The sequence below is a fragment of the Mastomys coucha genome, unplaced genomic scaffold (genome assembly GCF_008632895.1).
Source record: "Mastomys coucha isolate ucsf_1 unplaced genomic scaffold, UCSF_Mcou_1 pScaffold5, whole genome shotgun sequence".
Taxonomy (NCBI): Eukaryota; Metazoa; Chordata; class Mammalia; order Rodentia; family Muridae; genus Mastomys; species Mastomys coucha.
Genome location: NW_022196911.1, coordinates 80,828,185 through 80,845,148, shown reverse-complemented (window position 1 = coordinate 80,845,148; position 16,964 = coordinate 80,828,185). Strand labels below are relative to the sequence as shown.

Here is a 16,964-nt window from a genome sequence, read left to right as displayed (position 1 = left end):
AAATGACTAGAATAGATTAGTAGTATATGATTTTAGATTTTAGCAGTCTGCTTAATGGAAAATTGTTTTTTATCAGAACAAACTAATGGCCCAAAAGGGCATTGTGAGTTTATAATCTTATTTGATTTGATTCTTAGTGGAAGAGTCAGACATCATTGATCTGGAGAAACGCTATTGGCTACTGAAGGCCCAATCCCGAACTGGACGTTTTGACTTAGAGACCTTTGGTCCATTGGTTTCACCACCTATTCGCCCTTCTCTGAGTGAAGGTAGGAAATGTTCCTTGTTTGTTTTGCGTTTTTGTGTTTTTAAACAAACAAAACCCAAATGTACATTTGGTAAGTAAATAGACTGAATCGAGTAAATTGAATCCATCTTATTTCTAACCAAAGCAGATTTAACTCTGACAAACTATATTCCTGTAGATTTCATAGTTCTTTGCTTAATAGTGTAGTAATGAGGTCATTGTCCTTAGCTTCGTATTTTACTTGTGTGATTTTGCCTGAGTCAGTTAGTCCTGTGTACCTGAATGTCCTTCCATGTACGATTGACGTAACCAGGTATCAGTAGCATGACAGTGCTCTGCTAAGGAGTGTCACTGGGTAGGTTGTGCAGAGGGCGAGCTCCAGGTTTCCTCATGTGATCTGTTTCTTCTTCAGCCACCTGTTTTTCATTCACATAAGATTTCATGGGTGCTTCCTCTCCTGAAAAGAGAATTGAAGTTTCTAGATAAGAGTATCTCTCTCCCTAGTAATGTTCCTAGGGAGAGACATACTTTTCCCTTTCTGAAACTTCACCTCACTCAGCTATGAGAGCTCATTTACATTGTAAAGTCAGTCAAACTTAGGCTATTCAAAAAAAAAAAAAAAGAGTATCTCTCTGAGCTAGTATAGCTCCAGTATGTTTATTTTTTCCTTTTAAAAATAAAATAAAGAGGGCTGGCGAGATGGCTCAGTGGGTAAGGGCACTGATTGCTCTTCCAAAGGTCCTGAGTTTGGATCCCAGCAACCACATGGTGTCTCACAACCATCCATAATGAGATCTGACGCCCTCTTCTGGTGAGTCTGAAGACAGCTGCAGTAAATGGGGCAGAGCGAGTGGGGGGCCAGAGCTCAAGGCCATCTGTACAGCTGCATAAATAAAAATAAATAAATAAATCTTTTTTTGAAAAAATAAATAAATAAAATAAAGAATCTTGGGGTGTCGTGGCACACGCATTTAATCCCAGCACTGCAAGTGGATCTCTGAGTTTGAGAAATCCTGTTTTGAAAAACCAAAAAAAATAAAATAAAATAAAATAATAAAATAAAAGAACATAAAGAAGCATTGTGGGTGACACTGTAAACATCATATTTGAAATCTGAATGCTTGGGTTTTGCTTTTGATTATTACATTTAGTTTTCTGACTTCTTTTTTTCTTTAGACTTACTATATTATGTTATATAAGTTTTGTCTGAATATATATGTATGTGCTCCATGTGCATGCGTGCGTGGGTCTCTCAGACAAGATCCCTTGAAACTGGAGTTACAGATGGTTGTAGCCACCATGTAGGTGCTGAGAAGTCTGCGTCCTCTGTAAGAACACAGTGCTGTAACCAGCTGAGCCATCTCTCCAGCCTATTTTTTTTTACCTAAGTTTTTGGACTTTCCTTGGGAAATTTATCTTTCTAATTTTATTATTTTGTTTTTGTTTTTATTTTCTGTGTATAGGTGTTTTGTCTACATGTATATCTCTGTGCTGTGAATGTGCCTGGTGCTTTCACAAAGGGCAGAGGAGAGCATTGGGTCCCCTAGGACTGGCCTTAACATGGTAGTTATGAACTACCATGGTAGTTATGTGAGTGCTGGGACACAAGCCCAAGTCTTTCAGAAGTACATTAAGTGCTTTTAACTGCTGAGCCACCTCCCCAGCCCATTTTTGGTTTTGAGACAGGGTCTCATGTGGCATAAACTCACTTCAAACTCAAACTCAGTATCTAGCTAAGGATGATCTTTAAGTTTGTCTCCCCAAGTGCTAGGATTATAGGCATGTGCCTGGCTTAGTTCTCTAATATTGAAACTGAAACAGTAAGTTAAATAGATTTTTGAAACATAGTGTATTAGTCAGGGTTCTCTAGAGTCACAGAATTTATGGTAGTCTCTATATAGTAAAGTAATGTTGATGACTTAGTCTGTAGTCCAACTCCCAACAATGGTCAGCAGCAGCTGTGAATGGAAGTCCAAGGATCTAGCAGCTACTCAGTCCCACAAGGCAAGCAGGCTAAAAAGAGAGAGAGCCTTCCTCCTTCCAATGTCCTTATATAGGTCTCCAGCAAAAGGTGTGGCCCATATTAAAGGTGTGTGCCACCACATCTTTAATCCTAGATGATCTTGAACTCAGAGATCTTCCTGTCTTCTGGGATTCATAGCCACTATGCCTTAAGATCTCTATGCCAAGATCCAGGTCAGAAACTAGTATATCAGGCTCCAGATTACGATCACAGGTGAGCCTTCCAATTCTGCATTGTAGTTCATTCCAGATATAGTCAAGTTGACAACCAGGAATAGCCACTACACATAGAATCTACTTTTCAAAAAAAAAAAAACCCAGGATATTTCAATAGTATTCCTTAGTGGAACTAGAACACAGCACTCTGGAGTTCTCTCGCTCTCTCTCTCTCACTTACACACACACACACACACACACACACACACACACACACACACACACAGAGTGAAGGAAGGAGGGAGGAGAGAGAGAAAGAGAGAGAGAGAGGAGAGACAGAGAGAGAGAGAATATCTTTGCATCTTCACGTGAGGATATACACACATATGCTATGGCACATACAGAGCTTAGAGGACAGCTTGAGAGCAGGTTCTCTTCTTCCACCATGTGGATTTCAAGAATCTAACACAGTCAACTGGCAGCATTAACCTGCTCAGACATCTCTCTGGCAAGTACCCGGGGCTTCTACCTGTTCAACAATGTAGTTTTATTTTTATCTTTTGGGAATTAGGCGATTGGTGTGGATTGGAGAGAGTGGAAATGGAGAAAGATTACAAGTGGATATGATTAATATACATTGTTTACATGTATGAAATTGTCAAAAAATAAAATTCTAATAGAAAAAAGAATTGAGATGTTTATACATAATTTTATTTGAAACAGTAGTTTATTTAAAAAAATGAAAAATCACAAGATGAAATTTTAAGTCCCTGTCTTCTTCTGAAATTTAAAATACTCAGTTAGATGTGAAAGACTAAGTTTTACAAAAAAGGTACCATAGTAAAGACTCTTTTTTTTTTTTTTGAGACAGGGTTTCTCTGTGTAGCCTTGGCAGTCCTGGAACTCACTCTATAGACCAGGCTGCCCTCAAACTCAGAAATCTGCCTGCCTCTGCCTCCCAAGTGCTGGGATTAAAGGCATGCGCCACCACTGCCCAGGTGTAGTAGAGATTCTTATAGTAATATATTTCCTTTTCCAGGAAGAGCTTATGAAAGTTTATTGATGCAGTAATATATATTTGAATAGTCACATAATAAACTCAATTTTCTCTTTTGCCATTTCTTCTGTCTTTATATGGATAATTGTTACAATTTTTTACCTTTCTGGATTCCTAATTTTCATTTGTCACATTTGAAAAATGTGGTGTCTTTAAGCTATTGGATAATTTTTACTAGAGTAGGTAAAAACAGACAGAAGCAAATATCAGTCATCATGGGAGGAAGCGTGGCAAACATGGTGCTGGAGCTGAGAGTTCTATGTCTTGATCCGCTGGAAGCAGAAGGAGACTGTGTGACACATTGGGTATAGCTTGGACACCAGAGACCTCAAAGGCGCCACCCCATACTGACACAGTGACATAGTGACAAGGCCATACCTCCTAATAGTGTCATTCCCTATGAACCAAGCATTCAAACACATAAGTCTGAGGACTATTCCTATTCAAAACATTACACCACTTTTTATAAGAGACATTCTTAACTTCATAAACATGTCAGCATAACATTAGAAAGTTTACTGACTGTGATTCATACTATTTTTTTATTATTATTATAGGTTTATTTAATGCTTTTGATGAAAATCGTGACAATCACATAGACTTCAAGGAGATATCCTGTGGGTTATCAGCCTGCTGCAGGGGCCCCCTGGCTGAAAGACAAAAATGTAAGTGTGATAAGCGGTGTCTGTAAAGTGTCACTTTGTGATATTATGTAAAGACAGAACTGGCTTTCATCCATTTAACATCATTTGTGGATTAAGGATTGAGTTTCTTAACTCTCAGGTTGGCAAATAGTGATCTCATAATTGGTGGTTTGTGAGGTAAATCTAAGGAAGCATCAACCTAGTTTGGATTCTTGTAGGTTACTAATAAAATTGTTTTTTCTAGAAAATCTGTAATTCATAATAAATTATGATAAACGGGGAAACAATTTTTTTGAGACAGGGTCTTATCTTGGTCTGACCTGCCACTTTTGACCTTCTTCTCTTTCAGCTAGAATACTAAATTTGCAGGTGTGAGCCACCATGCGTAACTGAAAATTTTAAGTATCAGGAAATATTTTGTTAGTCTATAGAGTATTTTGTGTCTTACATAATTTCAAACATAGCTTATCATCTTTCATTTATATACATTAATATTGTATTCACAAGATAAATTTGTAATTGGACAACTGGGCAGTGGTATCGCACACCTTTAATCTCAGTGCTCAGAGGCAGAGGCAGGAGGATTTCTGAGTTCGCAGACAGCCAGGGCTATACAGAGAAACCCTGTCTGAAAAACCAAAAAAGGGGGCTGGTGAGATGGCTCAGTGGTTAAGAGAACTGACTGCTTTTCGGGAGGACACAGGTTCAATCCCCAGCACCCACATGGCAGCCCACAACTGTCTGTAACTCCAAGATCTGACAAACTCACACAGATATACATGCAGGCAAAAACATACCAATGTGCATAAAAATAAATAAAACCAAAAAAAAACCCAAAAACAAACAAACAAATTTGTAATTGGACATAATTTTGTCAAACTCTGAAATGGCATTTTTATCTAACAGTCTGAAAGCATAATTTATAAGCATAAATATATTATATTAATAAACATTAACCATTTTGAAGAATTGTGAGTTTACTTGGGTTTAGCGCCTATATATATATATATATATATTTTTTTTTTTTTTTGATTTCTTAAATGGATCTTCACAAATGTCTGTTTTGGTATTATGTTTGATTTTTTAAATCTATTTTAGTAATGTACACTGAATTGATTTACTACCATAATTAACAGAAGGGATTTAAAAGGCTTTTGGGGTGGGTTAGGGTTAGGGTTTTGGAATTCATTTCTGAGAACAGACTAGTCCTAAGATCTGCCTGTCTCTGCTTCCCAAATTCTGAGATTAAGGTACCACTAAACCCAGTTTATGAAGAGATTTTTGTTTGTTTGTTTTCATTGTTTTATTTGGTTTGGTTTGAGTCAGGGTTGATCTGAGTAACAGTACTGGCTGACCTGGAATTTCTCTATAGACCAGAGAGATCTGTCACCCTCTGCAACCCAAATGCTGCAATTAAAGGTGTACACACCTAGGTTTCTTTTTATTCATTATTCTAAACTATTTTTTGAAAGATATTTTCTTATTAAAATATCTGTATTTATTTGTTTGTTTATTTGTTTGCTTTGTTGAAATGGGTTCTTAACTATGTAGCTCAGACTGACCTTGAACTCAAAAATCCAACTGCTTCCCAAGTACGGGGATTAAAGGCATGTATCAACACACCCAGCAAAATTTTTTCCATTGAAATTTAATGTCTTTAAGGAAATTAAAACTTCTGTTGCTCACTTGATGTTAATTATTGCCTTTCAAAATTTAAAGCTTTGGATCAATGGGTAAGAGAGCTTGCCACCAAGTCAGACAACTTGCATTGGATCAGAGGAAACCCCCCACATGGTAGAAAGAGAGGACTAACTCACAGAAGGTGTCCTCAGACTTCTCTGTACACTCAAATATACACAATAAATACATGTAATTTAAAATAGTTTTTTAATTTTAAATCTTTTTTGGTGTTTTGTTTTGTTGTTGCTGGTCACCTAGAAATGAACAAACCAGAGTGGTTTCTTTAGAGTTAGTTAATTACATGGTGATTGTCTCTTCCATATAAAGTTTTACATAAATTTTACTAAGGAATTGAGATTACACTTCATAAAATATTATATGTAAATTAGATTCCTTAGACAGATAAAGTAGGAGTTGGGAGTCTAATTCTCAATGAAGATGGGAATTTTAAGCATAGAAGAAAAAGGTCTTCAGTGATCAGTCTTGAGTGAGAAACTAATTTAAGGGGGATACTTAACTTAACTAACTTAAGGAAGGGGGATGTAGTTGAGAGCAGAGAAAAGCGTGTGCACAGCGTGTCCAAGGCTCAGGTTTGATTCAGCAGCACCAGGGAGAAGAGAGACATCCAGATGTATGTGTTGCCTCTTGAAAAGCTGTAAGGTAATGTTTCTTATAGAATGACTTAGCCCTTTCTTTCTAGTGTATAAGAAAGGCAGCTCTGGATTTGGCTGATGGATAAGTCTCTTTACCTGGGTAGTGACCTAGAGATAATCATGAGGTCTCTTCACAATTCTACTTGTTACAATAATGGTAATAATATAATGCTATAAATAGTATGGTCTACTCCTAATGGGAATTGCTACAGCGCATACTTAGAAAACTAAGAATTTATACAGGATAGCTTCTAATGAAATGAATCATATTTCAGAATCTAAAAGTGATTTCCCTTCATAAGAGTTTCTTGTCACTAGTTTGCTTCAAGGTGTTTGATGTTGACCGTGATGGAGTTCTCTCCAGGGTTGAACTGAAAGACATGGTGGTTGCACTTTTGGAGGTCTGGAAAGATAACCGTACTGATGATATTCCTGTAAGTTCTGACTCTTTTTGTTTTGGTTGGTTTTTAAGGCAGGGTTTTAATGCTGCTAAAACTGACATGTGATATGCCCCATGTTCTACTAAGTTCTGATTTTTCACTAGGTAGATGGAATGAATGTTTGAAAAAAAAAAGAAAAATGAAATGTTTTTTACATGTGGGGGAGCTAAAAATTATATGCATTACTCTTTTGGATTTCTTTTTAAAGGAATTACATATGGATCTGTCAGACATTGTAGAAAGGATATTGAATGCACATGATACCACAAAGGTGAGACTGGCTATAAGTAATTTCTTTTTCTAAAAATACTATGTGTGCTAAATCAAGATGTATAATGTATATTATATGTATAATCAAATGACTCTTCTGTATTATCACCACTTATTTGGTCTGGTGGTAAAATACCTTCACATTGTCTCTAAAAATAGATCTATCCATCTTCAACAGCAACTCAGTGAAGTCTAATGTATGAATTAAGTAGACCCCTCCCTTTACAGCTTATACATATACAGTTATACCTATACAGTTATACCTATACAGTTTATAGTCTTTATTTCTTCCATTTAATAAATTATTCTAAGGCTAGTTTTATACTGAATAAAGAAAACCAAAGAGTATATATAGCTTGGCTCTATTATATTAGATTTAAAAACAGAAGAAAAGCTAATAGTGGTAGAATTTGAGGTTGTGATTTTGGGGATAAAAGACCTTTTAGATGACGCCATGAGACCATGAGGCCATGGAAATTTATTTTACAAATAATAAATTCTTTGAATTACTTAGTTTTGTATGACTTATTGGTAGCAGTATCATAACAGATTTACTTCTGTAGCTTGAAAGTTTTACTGGTCTCTGTGAAATTGAAAATAATTTATGTGAAAAAATACGTGAAGTACATTTGAAATAATTTGAATTCAAATACTGACATGTACTTATTAGCAGACTAGTAACGAATAGGCCATAATGGTGTTATATAATTGAGGTTTAGAAAAAAGTAAATTTTTTGTCTGCTTTGCATTTGTATTTTGAGACAGGTTTCTTTCTGTATCACTGGATGACCAAACTGGCCTTGACCTCCAAGATCTCCCTGCCTCTGTCTCCTGAGCGCTAGGATTAAAAAGCATAAACCACAATCACCTGGCTCTAGTATTATATTTTTACGTTAAATGGAGTTTCTATTGCTGGCTCCAGTGACCATTGAGCAGATTGTTTAGGGGCTCAGATTGCCATGTAACCATGATAATAAAATAGTGACAGTTTAGAATAGGACTTGGATATTTTACTGACTCAACTGGTGCTATACTGTACACAGTACCAATGATATCTCACAATTTATCTAAAGTATCTATTGTTAATTTTGTTTTTTGTTATCATTGTTTTTTTGAAACAGAATCTCACTATATGTAGCTCAGGCTGGTCTCAGATCTGGGTAGCCAGAACTGACCTTGAACTTCTGATCCTCCTTCTGATCTCCAAGTATGGAAATTGCAGATTTGTGCCAATGTGCCCAGGTTATTTACAAAATCTTATTGAAGAAAGGAAATTGTTAATAAATGCTTCATTTTCACTGGCTGCTTTAACAAAATTACAAGGTTGTTTTTTTTTTTTAATATTTTATCCCTTGTAAACTCATACTAATTGTGATACTTCTTATGTGAGCCTATAGTATCTTCTGTATATTACTGGCTTGCTTTTAAAGATATTTTATTCTTGTGCTGTAATAACTGACATTATTGGCAGGAGATGATTTTGAATGTCCCTTTTTTAGATGGGCCATCTTACTCTCGAAGACTATCAGATATGGAGTGTGAAAAATGTTCTTGCCAATGAATTTTTGAATCTCCTCTTCCAGGTATGTTTAAGGCAAATGAAAGATTTGGGAAGGATAATGGTATACTCGTAATTCTGTGTCTTTCATTGTGTGTCTCTGTTAGCACATCCAGACTACAGACCATGTCTTATAAAAACATATAGCTACGTTATCTTGAATTTAATAATGATTATTTTAATTTTTTAAACTTTGTCTTTTTTGTTAAAATGTTATAGGTCATAATGGTTTGGTATATTTGTATTCCTTATGATTTTCCATTTTTAATGAGGTATAACTTCCATGTAAAACAGTTGTGTGAATAGATGGAAATCGGGGCTGGCGAGATGGCTCAGCGGTTAAGAGCACTGACTGCTCTTCCAGAGGCACCTGAGTTAATTCCCAGCAACCACATGGTGGCTCACAGCCATCTGTAATGGAATCGGATGCCATCTTCTGGTGTGTCTGAAGACAGCTACAGTGTACTCATACACATTAAATAAATAAATAAATAAATAAATAGAAATCAGTCTCTTCTTGACAGCTAATATCTAATTGATATAGATCTAAAACATACACTACTTGGCTGTTGGAGATTTAGAAGTTAGCTTCCATTTTTAAGAAAGTTAAATTTTCTTCAGGTAATAATAATTCACCAGTTATTGGATTCCCATCTAAAAAGTAGATTTCAGGTAAATAACATCAAATATTATACAGTTTAATTATTAGCAACCCTAGTAAAGTGTGATTATCGTTTTGTCTTTCCCTAGGTATGCCACATAGTTCTGGGGTTAAGACCAGCTACTCCAGAAGAAGAAGGACAAATTATTAGGTAAGTTTATAGTTTTTAGGTTTTTAACTACATAGCTAAAATTTCTAATACTTGAACACATTAGTTACTAAAGAACAATTTTGGGAGGGGAATAAGGTTTTTATTTTTTTATTTTTTTCGGAGGGGAAACCAGGAAAGGAGATATCATTTGATATGTAAATAAAGAAAATATCTAATTAAAAAAAAACCCTAAGGAACAGTTTATCTTGTTTTAATTATAACAGTAAAGCTGTTTTCAAAAATTAAATGTTGAAGGGCTGGTGAGATGGCTTGGCGGGTAAGAGCACTGACTGCTCTTCCAAAGGTCCTGAGTTCAAATTCCAGCAACCACATGGTGTCTCACAACCATCCATAATGAGATCTCACACCCTCTTCTGGTGTGTCTGAAGACAGCTACAATGTACTTACATATAATAAATAAATAAATCTTTTTTTAAAAAAATTACATGTAGAGATCAGTATGGTGGCCCATGCCTTCTTTATTCTTAGTACTTAGGAGGCTGAGACAAATGGATCTCTGTGAATTCAAGGCCAATCTGTCTATATAATGAGTTCCAAGACACTTATGGCTGTGTAAAGAGACTCTTACTTCAAAAAATAAAAAAGAAGCTGGTTGTGGTGATAGGCACTTTAAATCTTAAATCCCAGCACTGATAAAGCAGAGACAAGTAAATTTCTGAATTGGAAGCCAGCCTAGTCTACCCTAGTGAGTTCCAAGATAGCCAGGGCTACACAGAGAAACCCTGTATGAAAAATGACAATTAGAAGTAGAAAATATTTTTATAATTATATTCCTAGCAGGTGGACAGTATGCTGCACACTGGGAAGACAGACAAAAGCAGACAGATGTCTGTGAGTTTGAGGCCAGCGAGTAGGTCTATAGAGCAAGTTCCAGGACAGCCAGGGCCACAGAGAGAAATCCTGTCTGGAAAAACAAACAAACTCCCTAGCTAAGAAACTAGAATAAGATAAAAGTTAAATTATGTTTAGCATTAAGATTATACTGGGGATGTCTGTCAGAGGTAGAAAACTTGGAATCTCATAAATTCTATCAAAAGAATTTTCAGAGCAGCAAGAAAAAAGCAGGTGTCCTAATGGAAGAGCCTCAGTAAGGGTAGCCAACTTTGTCATCAAAAAGCATAGAACTAAGAAGGGAAGGAAAAAAACAACTAAGAATTTTATCTAGCAAAACTCTCTTTAAATGACTTGGACAAGGATAGGGGAGGAGATAACGGAAGGTAGGAAGGAAAAAGAAATGATTTAGGTTTCCAGTTGACTTTCAGCTATGGCTCCAAAAGCATTCACTTACAAAGTAACTCAGACTTCCTCACAATCTAAAACATCTGTATCTAAAAGACAACCTAAAAAATGAAAGTCACTATTAACAAACTGTGTCGTCCATAATTCTTTAATAACCAGAGTATATAAAGAACTACTACAACTCAACAACCAAAAGATAACTGGTTAAAATATAGACAACAGGCAGCACTCTTAGCAGTTGCCACCAAAGGAGACAACCAAAAAATATCTAGGGGAATACTGTATGAGGCAATGACTTCTCTGTTTAACTACCATACCACTTGTTCACTGTCACCTGCCTGGGTATCTGAAGCCCTGGGTTCTATATCTGAAACTCACATGAAGTGTAAAGGAGAAAAATGAGAATTTTAAGTTGCTCTCTGGTTTCTACACATATGCAGTGGTATACACACACACACGCACACACACACACACACACACACACACACAAAATGATAATAAAAGCTTTAATATTCCATCAGGGTGGGGGGATGATAGTAGTAACTTGTCTCAAATGTCTTAGAGTAGTTTAAAGTCCTCAATATATTTTTAAAAATATAACAGTATAAAATATAAAAATATAACCAATTATAAGAAGAATCTTTGTGTCCGGATTTTATATCTGATAATAATTTAAGAGTTTTATTTAAAGAACAGTATGTAACAGATGGATTTTTTATGACTTTAATTAATATAATTTTTATTTTCCAAATCATCTAATGGGTCATATTAAAACTTGTTGATGTGTCTTCAGTTATTGAACTTGATACTTATTTTTGTTTTGAATGTTATTCATATAATACATGTTTGTGTGAGATATAATTAACAAAATAGAGAACTACAAATGGTTATATAATGTTTTCATTGCATCAGTATATATTTTTTCCATCAGAAATACTCAAATGCTGTTCAGGCACATAGAAAGATAAACAATATAATTGGCTGTTAAGGGACTAAAATCAAAACCACAGTGAAATTCTGGTTCTTACCCACTAGGATGGTTTTAATTTTTTGTTATTTTTTAATTTATTTTTGCTAGCATATAAAGAGTTAGGTTTCATTATTACAGTGTTTTTCCTTTTTAAAAAAAAAACTTTTGATTGTTTCACATCACGCACTCCAGTCCCATTCATCTCCCTGTCCCCTCATGTCTACCTTCCACACTTGCAACCTCTCCCTAAAAATAATAAACACACAAATGAACAAACAAAAATTAAAACAAAATATAGAAATCATTTCATCATGGAAGCTGTAGTGTGTCCATGTATCCCACGGTACACCCCTCTGTCCGCACATCTTCACTTGGAAATGTTAATTGCAATGAGCCACTGGTCTGGTTCAAGATTCTGGCTTATGTGACACCCATCAATATCCTCACGGGATCCTCACTGGGACACCTCTTGGTTGTCCTATTATTGCCCTCTGTCATGGAGATCCTGCAACTTTGGATCAACAGGACCTGCCTTCTCATGCACCCCAACAGTTCACAGATAATGTAGATTTTGGGATGGGCCAACTCAACAGCCCTGGATCTGAGCCTGAGTGACAGCTGAGCTGCCTCTCCCTTATCCACACTACCAGGGTGAGCTCTCTGACACTGCTCTGGCTAGGCCAACCAATGCTGCCATCAACAGGAGGCAGGGGCAGCTCTTCAGTTCTCATGCCTTCAGGGCCAGCTCATCAGAACCCTTGCTTCCAGAGCCAGCTCCACTGTGCTACCCAGTCAAGCCACGAAACCCACTCTCCCAAGCACTGCAGCCAGCCAATGGGGGTTATTACGGAATTTTTCAAACTACATTTGCACTTCATCTTATTTTTATGAGGAAGTGAATGTGATGGGATATCTGTGACAGTCAGAGAATAGTTTATAGGAGTCTTTTTTCCCCCTCCCATCATGCAGGTCACTGTTTTAGTTACTGTTCTTTTGCTGTGACAAAATACCATGGCCAAAGCAACTTATGGAAGCTTTGGCTTGGTGCTTGCTTACCTTTTCAGAGGATTGGTCCATGACCATTGTCGAGGAGCTTCATGGCAAGCATGGTGCTTGAGCAGTAGCTAAGAGCTTACATCCAGTTCTATAGGCAGCAAGTAGAAGGGAAGAAAGGCTGATCCTGGTACAGGCTTTCCAAATCTCAAAGCCCACCCCCAGTGACATACCTCCAACAAGCCCATACCTCCTAATCCTTTCCAAACAATTCCACTAACCAGCGACCAAGCATTCAAGCATATGAGCCTATGGGAGCAATTCTCATTCAAACCATCAGTCACCTGTTGTCTAGACCATTGGCCTGCAAGCTCCAGGAATCTACCTGTTACAACCTTTGTGCTTGGATTTTAGGCATGCACTACTCCACCTGACTTTTCTATAGTGCTGGAGATCCAAAGTCAGGTCCTTGGACTTGTTAAGTACTTTATCCACTGAGCTATCTTCCAGCCCCGAACTGTGTGTGAATGGTATTTCATAGCAGCCTGTAACTAGTTAGATTGACTAACTGGTGGAATAGTGTTCCATTGTACTAATTGGAGTGTTGGCAATCTCTACTGAGTACATTTCCTTGTATTGTTTTTCTATTTTGAAATTTCTAAGGAAAGAGAAAATGTTTCTAGTGATAAATTGCAGTCTTGCATTCAGTTTGAAAATTTTCTTCTTGTGTATTGGATTTCTTTTGTATGTGCAGAGGATGGTTGGAACGAGAGAGCAGGTATGGTCTGCAGCCAGGACACAATTGGTTTATCATCTCCATGCAGTGGTGGCAACAGTGGAAAGAATATGTCAAATACGTGAGTTAAATTCCTGTGTATATACACTTTTTAGTAATATTTTGAACTATCAGACTGTAGAACTTCTATCCAGTAATAAAATGTGCCAACTTAGACCAAGATTTCAAGGACAAGGAAATGAATATTTATAAAAATTGATATAGAACATGCTCAATATATGCATTTCTACACAGATTTTTCACTTGTCACCAACCCTATGAAAAAGATAGTGCCTACTTTTTTTTTTTTAAAGATTTAGTTTGTTTATTTTATGTGTATGAGTACACTGTAGCTGTACAGATGACTGTGAGCCATCATGTGTGTGGCTGCTGTTGAACTCAGGATCTCTGCCGGCCCCTCTCGCTCTACCCCGCTCTCACTCTGCCCCGCTCGCTCAGTTGTAGTTTACTGCAGCTGTCTTCAGACGCACCAGAAGAGGGCATCCGATCTCATTACGGGTGGTTGTAAGCCACCATGTGGTTGCTGGGATTTGAACTCAGGACCTTCGGAAGAGCAGTCAGTGCTCTTACCCACTGAGCCATCTCTCCAGCCCGATAGTGCCTACTTATGTTACATGTTGTTTGTGTCATTTAGTTCTCACATCTCTGTGAAGAAGATAATGTTCTATTCATTTTACCTGTGAGGAATCTGGTACTGAGAGAAAAGAAACCTGGATATCTTCCTCAGTGTAGACTTGGGATCCAGTATAGGAACTGGGTTTAACGTGTGTATTGTCAACACATCATTTATATTGTTCTTCACCTTTTCCATTAAAAAAGATTGAGGTAGAGGTTGAGTCATGGTGCCCCACACCTTTAATCCTAGCATTTGAAAGACAGAGTCAGGTGAATTTCTGTGAGTTTCAGGCCAGCCTAGTCTCCATAGGAAGTTTTTAGACAATCAGAACTTGACTCAAAACAAAACAAAATAAAGGGTAGTAGTGTCCCACACCTTTAATCCCAGCACTTGGGAGGCAGAGGCAGATGGATTTCTGTGAGTTCAAGGCCAGCCTGGACTACAGAGCAAGTTCCAGGATAGCCAGGGCCACACAGAGAAACCCTGTCTCAAGGAAACAAAGTTTAATCCTAATGCTTGGGAGGCATAAACAGGCGGATTTCTGAGTTCAAGGCCAGCCTGGTCTACAGAGTGAGTTCCAGGACAGCCAGGGGTATACAGAGAAACCTTGTCTTGAGAAAAGAAAAATAAAAAATTAGAGACCAGGGAAAGGAGAGGTGGCTTATCAGTTAAGAGTGCTGGCTACTTTTCCAGAGGATCCAGGTTCAATTCCCAGGTTTATCAGAGCTGTCTCTTAATACTAGTTTTAAAGACACCCTCATAGACATACATGTAGGCAAAATACCAATGCACATGAAGTGAAAATAAATAAGTTTGAGAGACACACAGACAGACAGACCCCAAGACCAAATAAAATGATATATGGAATCTCAGGTTGGGGTACATAGTGAAACTTATTGCTAAATGATGGATCCTAAATACAGAGAGCATTTACTTTCTGCACACACAAAGCACTTTGTATATATGTGCCTGCATATATTTCTAAGGATTGTGTGCATACCTGTTCCCAGGGAGGTCAGAACAGGCATCCAATCCCCTGGAACTGAACAGTTACGAATGGTTGTGAGCTGCCATGTGGGTGCTTAGAACTGAACCTGGATCCTCTAGAACAAATGCTTTTAATCACTGAGCCATCTTTCTAACCTGTCTCTCTGTCTGTTTTATCAGATCTTAAAATTAGCTGTGCCTCCTTGTTTCTTAGTTTGGTTTACTTGTAATCCCTTTCCATCCTTTCTCCTAAGGTAGTATCTGTCCTTTTGATAAAGTGTGTTTCTTGGAGGCATGAGAAAGACGTGTCCTGTTTTCTAAGCCAGTCTGTCTTTTTGTTAGGGAGTTGAGACTATTAATACTGAGATTTTATTGAATAATATTTGTTAATTCCTGCTGTTTGGCAGCGGCGGCGGCAGCGGTGGTGGTGGTGGTGGTGGTGGTGGTGGTGGCAGCTGCGGCAGCAGCCATGGCAGTGGCGGGAGTGGTCTTTTTGTTGTTGTTAAATGTTCTGAGATTATTCCTTTTGCCCTCTTAGTATGGCTAACCTCTTCAGACTGAAATATTTTTTCTGGTATACTATGTAGAGCTAACCTTGTGAACATAAATGTATTAAATTTGTTTTTATCATGAACTGTTTTTCTTCTCCTTCGATTGTGACAGTTTTGCTGTATGTAACAATCAGGGCTGGCAACTCTGGCCTTTCAGAGCTTATTTATGTGGTACAGTCTTTTCTCGGTGTACCGATGAGTATATGTGACTATATTATATGAGTATATTGGGGGCATTGTATTTACACATACTTATTCCTCCCTTAAGGAAGGAAAATTTAATTATTTAGCAAATGGCTTTGAAACTCACAGTGATAAAAAATATTAGATACTTATGACATTTGTTGTATTAAGATTAATTCTTTGAGGGACTCGAAAGATGGTTGGTGGTTAAGAACACTCTTAACTTCTCTACCATAGGGCCTAGGTTCAATTCCCATGACCCACATGGCTATTTACAACTATCTGTAACTCCAGTTCTAAAGGATTCAACACCCTTCTCTAACCTACAGGGGCACAAATGTTACACAGACACATGGAAGCAAAACACCCATACACATAAAATACAATAGAATACGTCTTTAAACATTAATCCTTTAATAGCTCTGTACTTGTTAGATTGTTAAATCTGGTTTCTCTGTGGTTTTAGGATGCCAACCCTGTTGTAATTGAGCCATCGTCTGTTCTAAATGGAGGAAAATTTTCATTTGGACCAGCAGCACATCCTGTAGAGCATGGAGAAGATAGAATCAGTAACAACCTTGGTTATATGAATACCACAGAGGAGAAATACTCAGACAACATTTCTTCTGCATCTGAAGCCTCAGAGTCGACTGGCAGTGGTAAGGATAGCTTGACTCCCATGGGCTCAGTAATGTGGGAAGTCCTGAGATCCTGAGGAAGATCTTGAACTTCTAAAACTCCTGCCTTTACTTCCTAAGTACTGGTATTACAGTCATGTACTACACAATACTCATGATTATTCTCAGCTGATCTATTTTTGTGGTTAGGGTATTGAGATCACATTTCAATTCAAAGAAATATGTTTTGAATGAAATGGTTAATTATAAAATTCTTGAGGGGCTGGCGAGATGGTTCAGTGGATAAGAGCACTGACCTTCTGAAGGTCCTGAGTTCGGATCCCAGCAACCACATAGTAGCTCACAACCACCCGTAATGAGATCTGACACCCTCTTCTGAAGTGTCTGAAGACAGCTACAGTGTACTTACATGTAATAGTAAATAAATCTTT

The 16,964-nt window shown here is 37.4% G+C and overlaps 1 protein-coding gene across 3 annotated transcripts in view; it reads left to right on the top strand.

The window, feature by feature from the left end:
- Usp32 (ubiquitin specific peptidase 32) overlaps window positions 1-16,964 on the top strand; it is a 173,631-nt gene that overhangs the window by 103,921 nt on the left and 52,746 nt on the right. For all 3 annotated transcript variants that reach the window (XM_031354297.1, XM_031354296.1, XM_031354295.1), the window contains exons 6-13: window positions 138-269; window positions 4,040-4,147; window positions 6,778-6,893; window positions 7,108-7,170; window positions 8,669-8,752; window positions 9,478-9,539; window positions 13,517-13,619; window positions 16,362-16,554. In XM_031354297.1, the coding sequence (XP_031210157.1) occupies window positions 138-269; window positions 4,040-4,147; window positions 6,778-6,893; window positions 7,108-7,170; window positions 8,669-8,752; window positions 9,478-9,539; window positions 13,517-13,619; window positions 16,362-16,554 (861 nt within the window). The remainder of the gene's footprint in view (window positions 1-137; window positions 270-4,039; window positions 4,148-6,777; window positions 6,894-7,107; window positions 7,171-8,668; window positions 8,753-9,477; window positions 9,540-13,516; window positions 13,620-16,361; window positions 16,555-16,964) is intronic.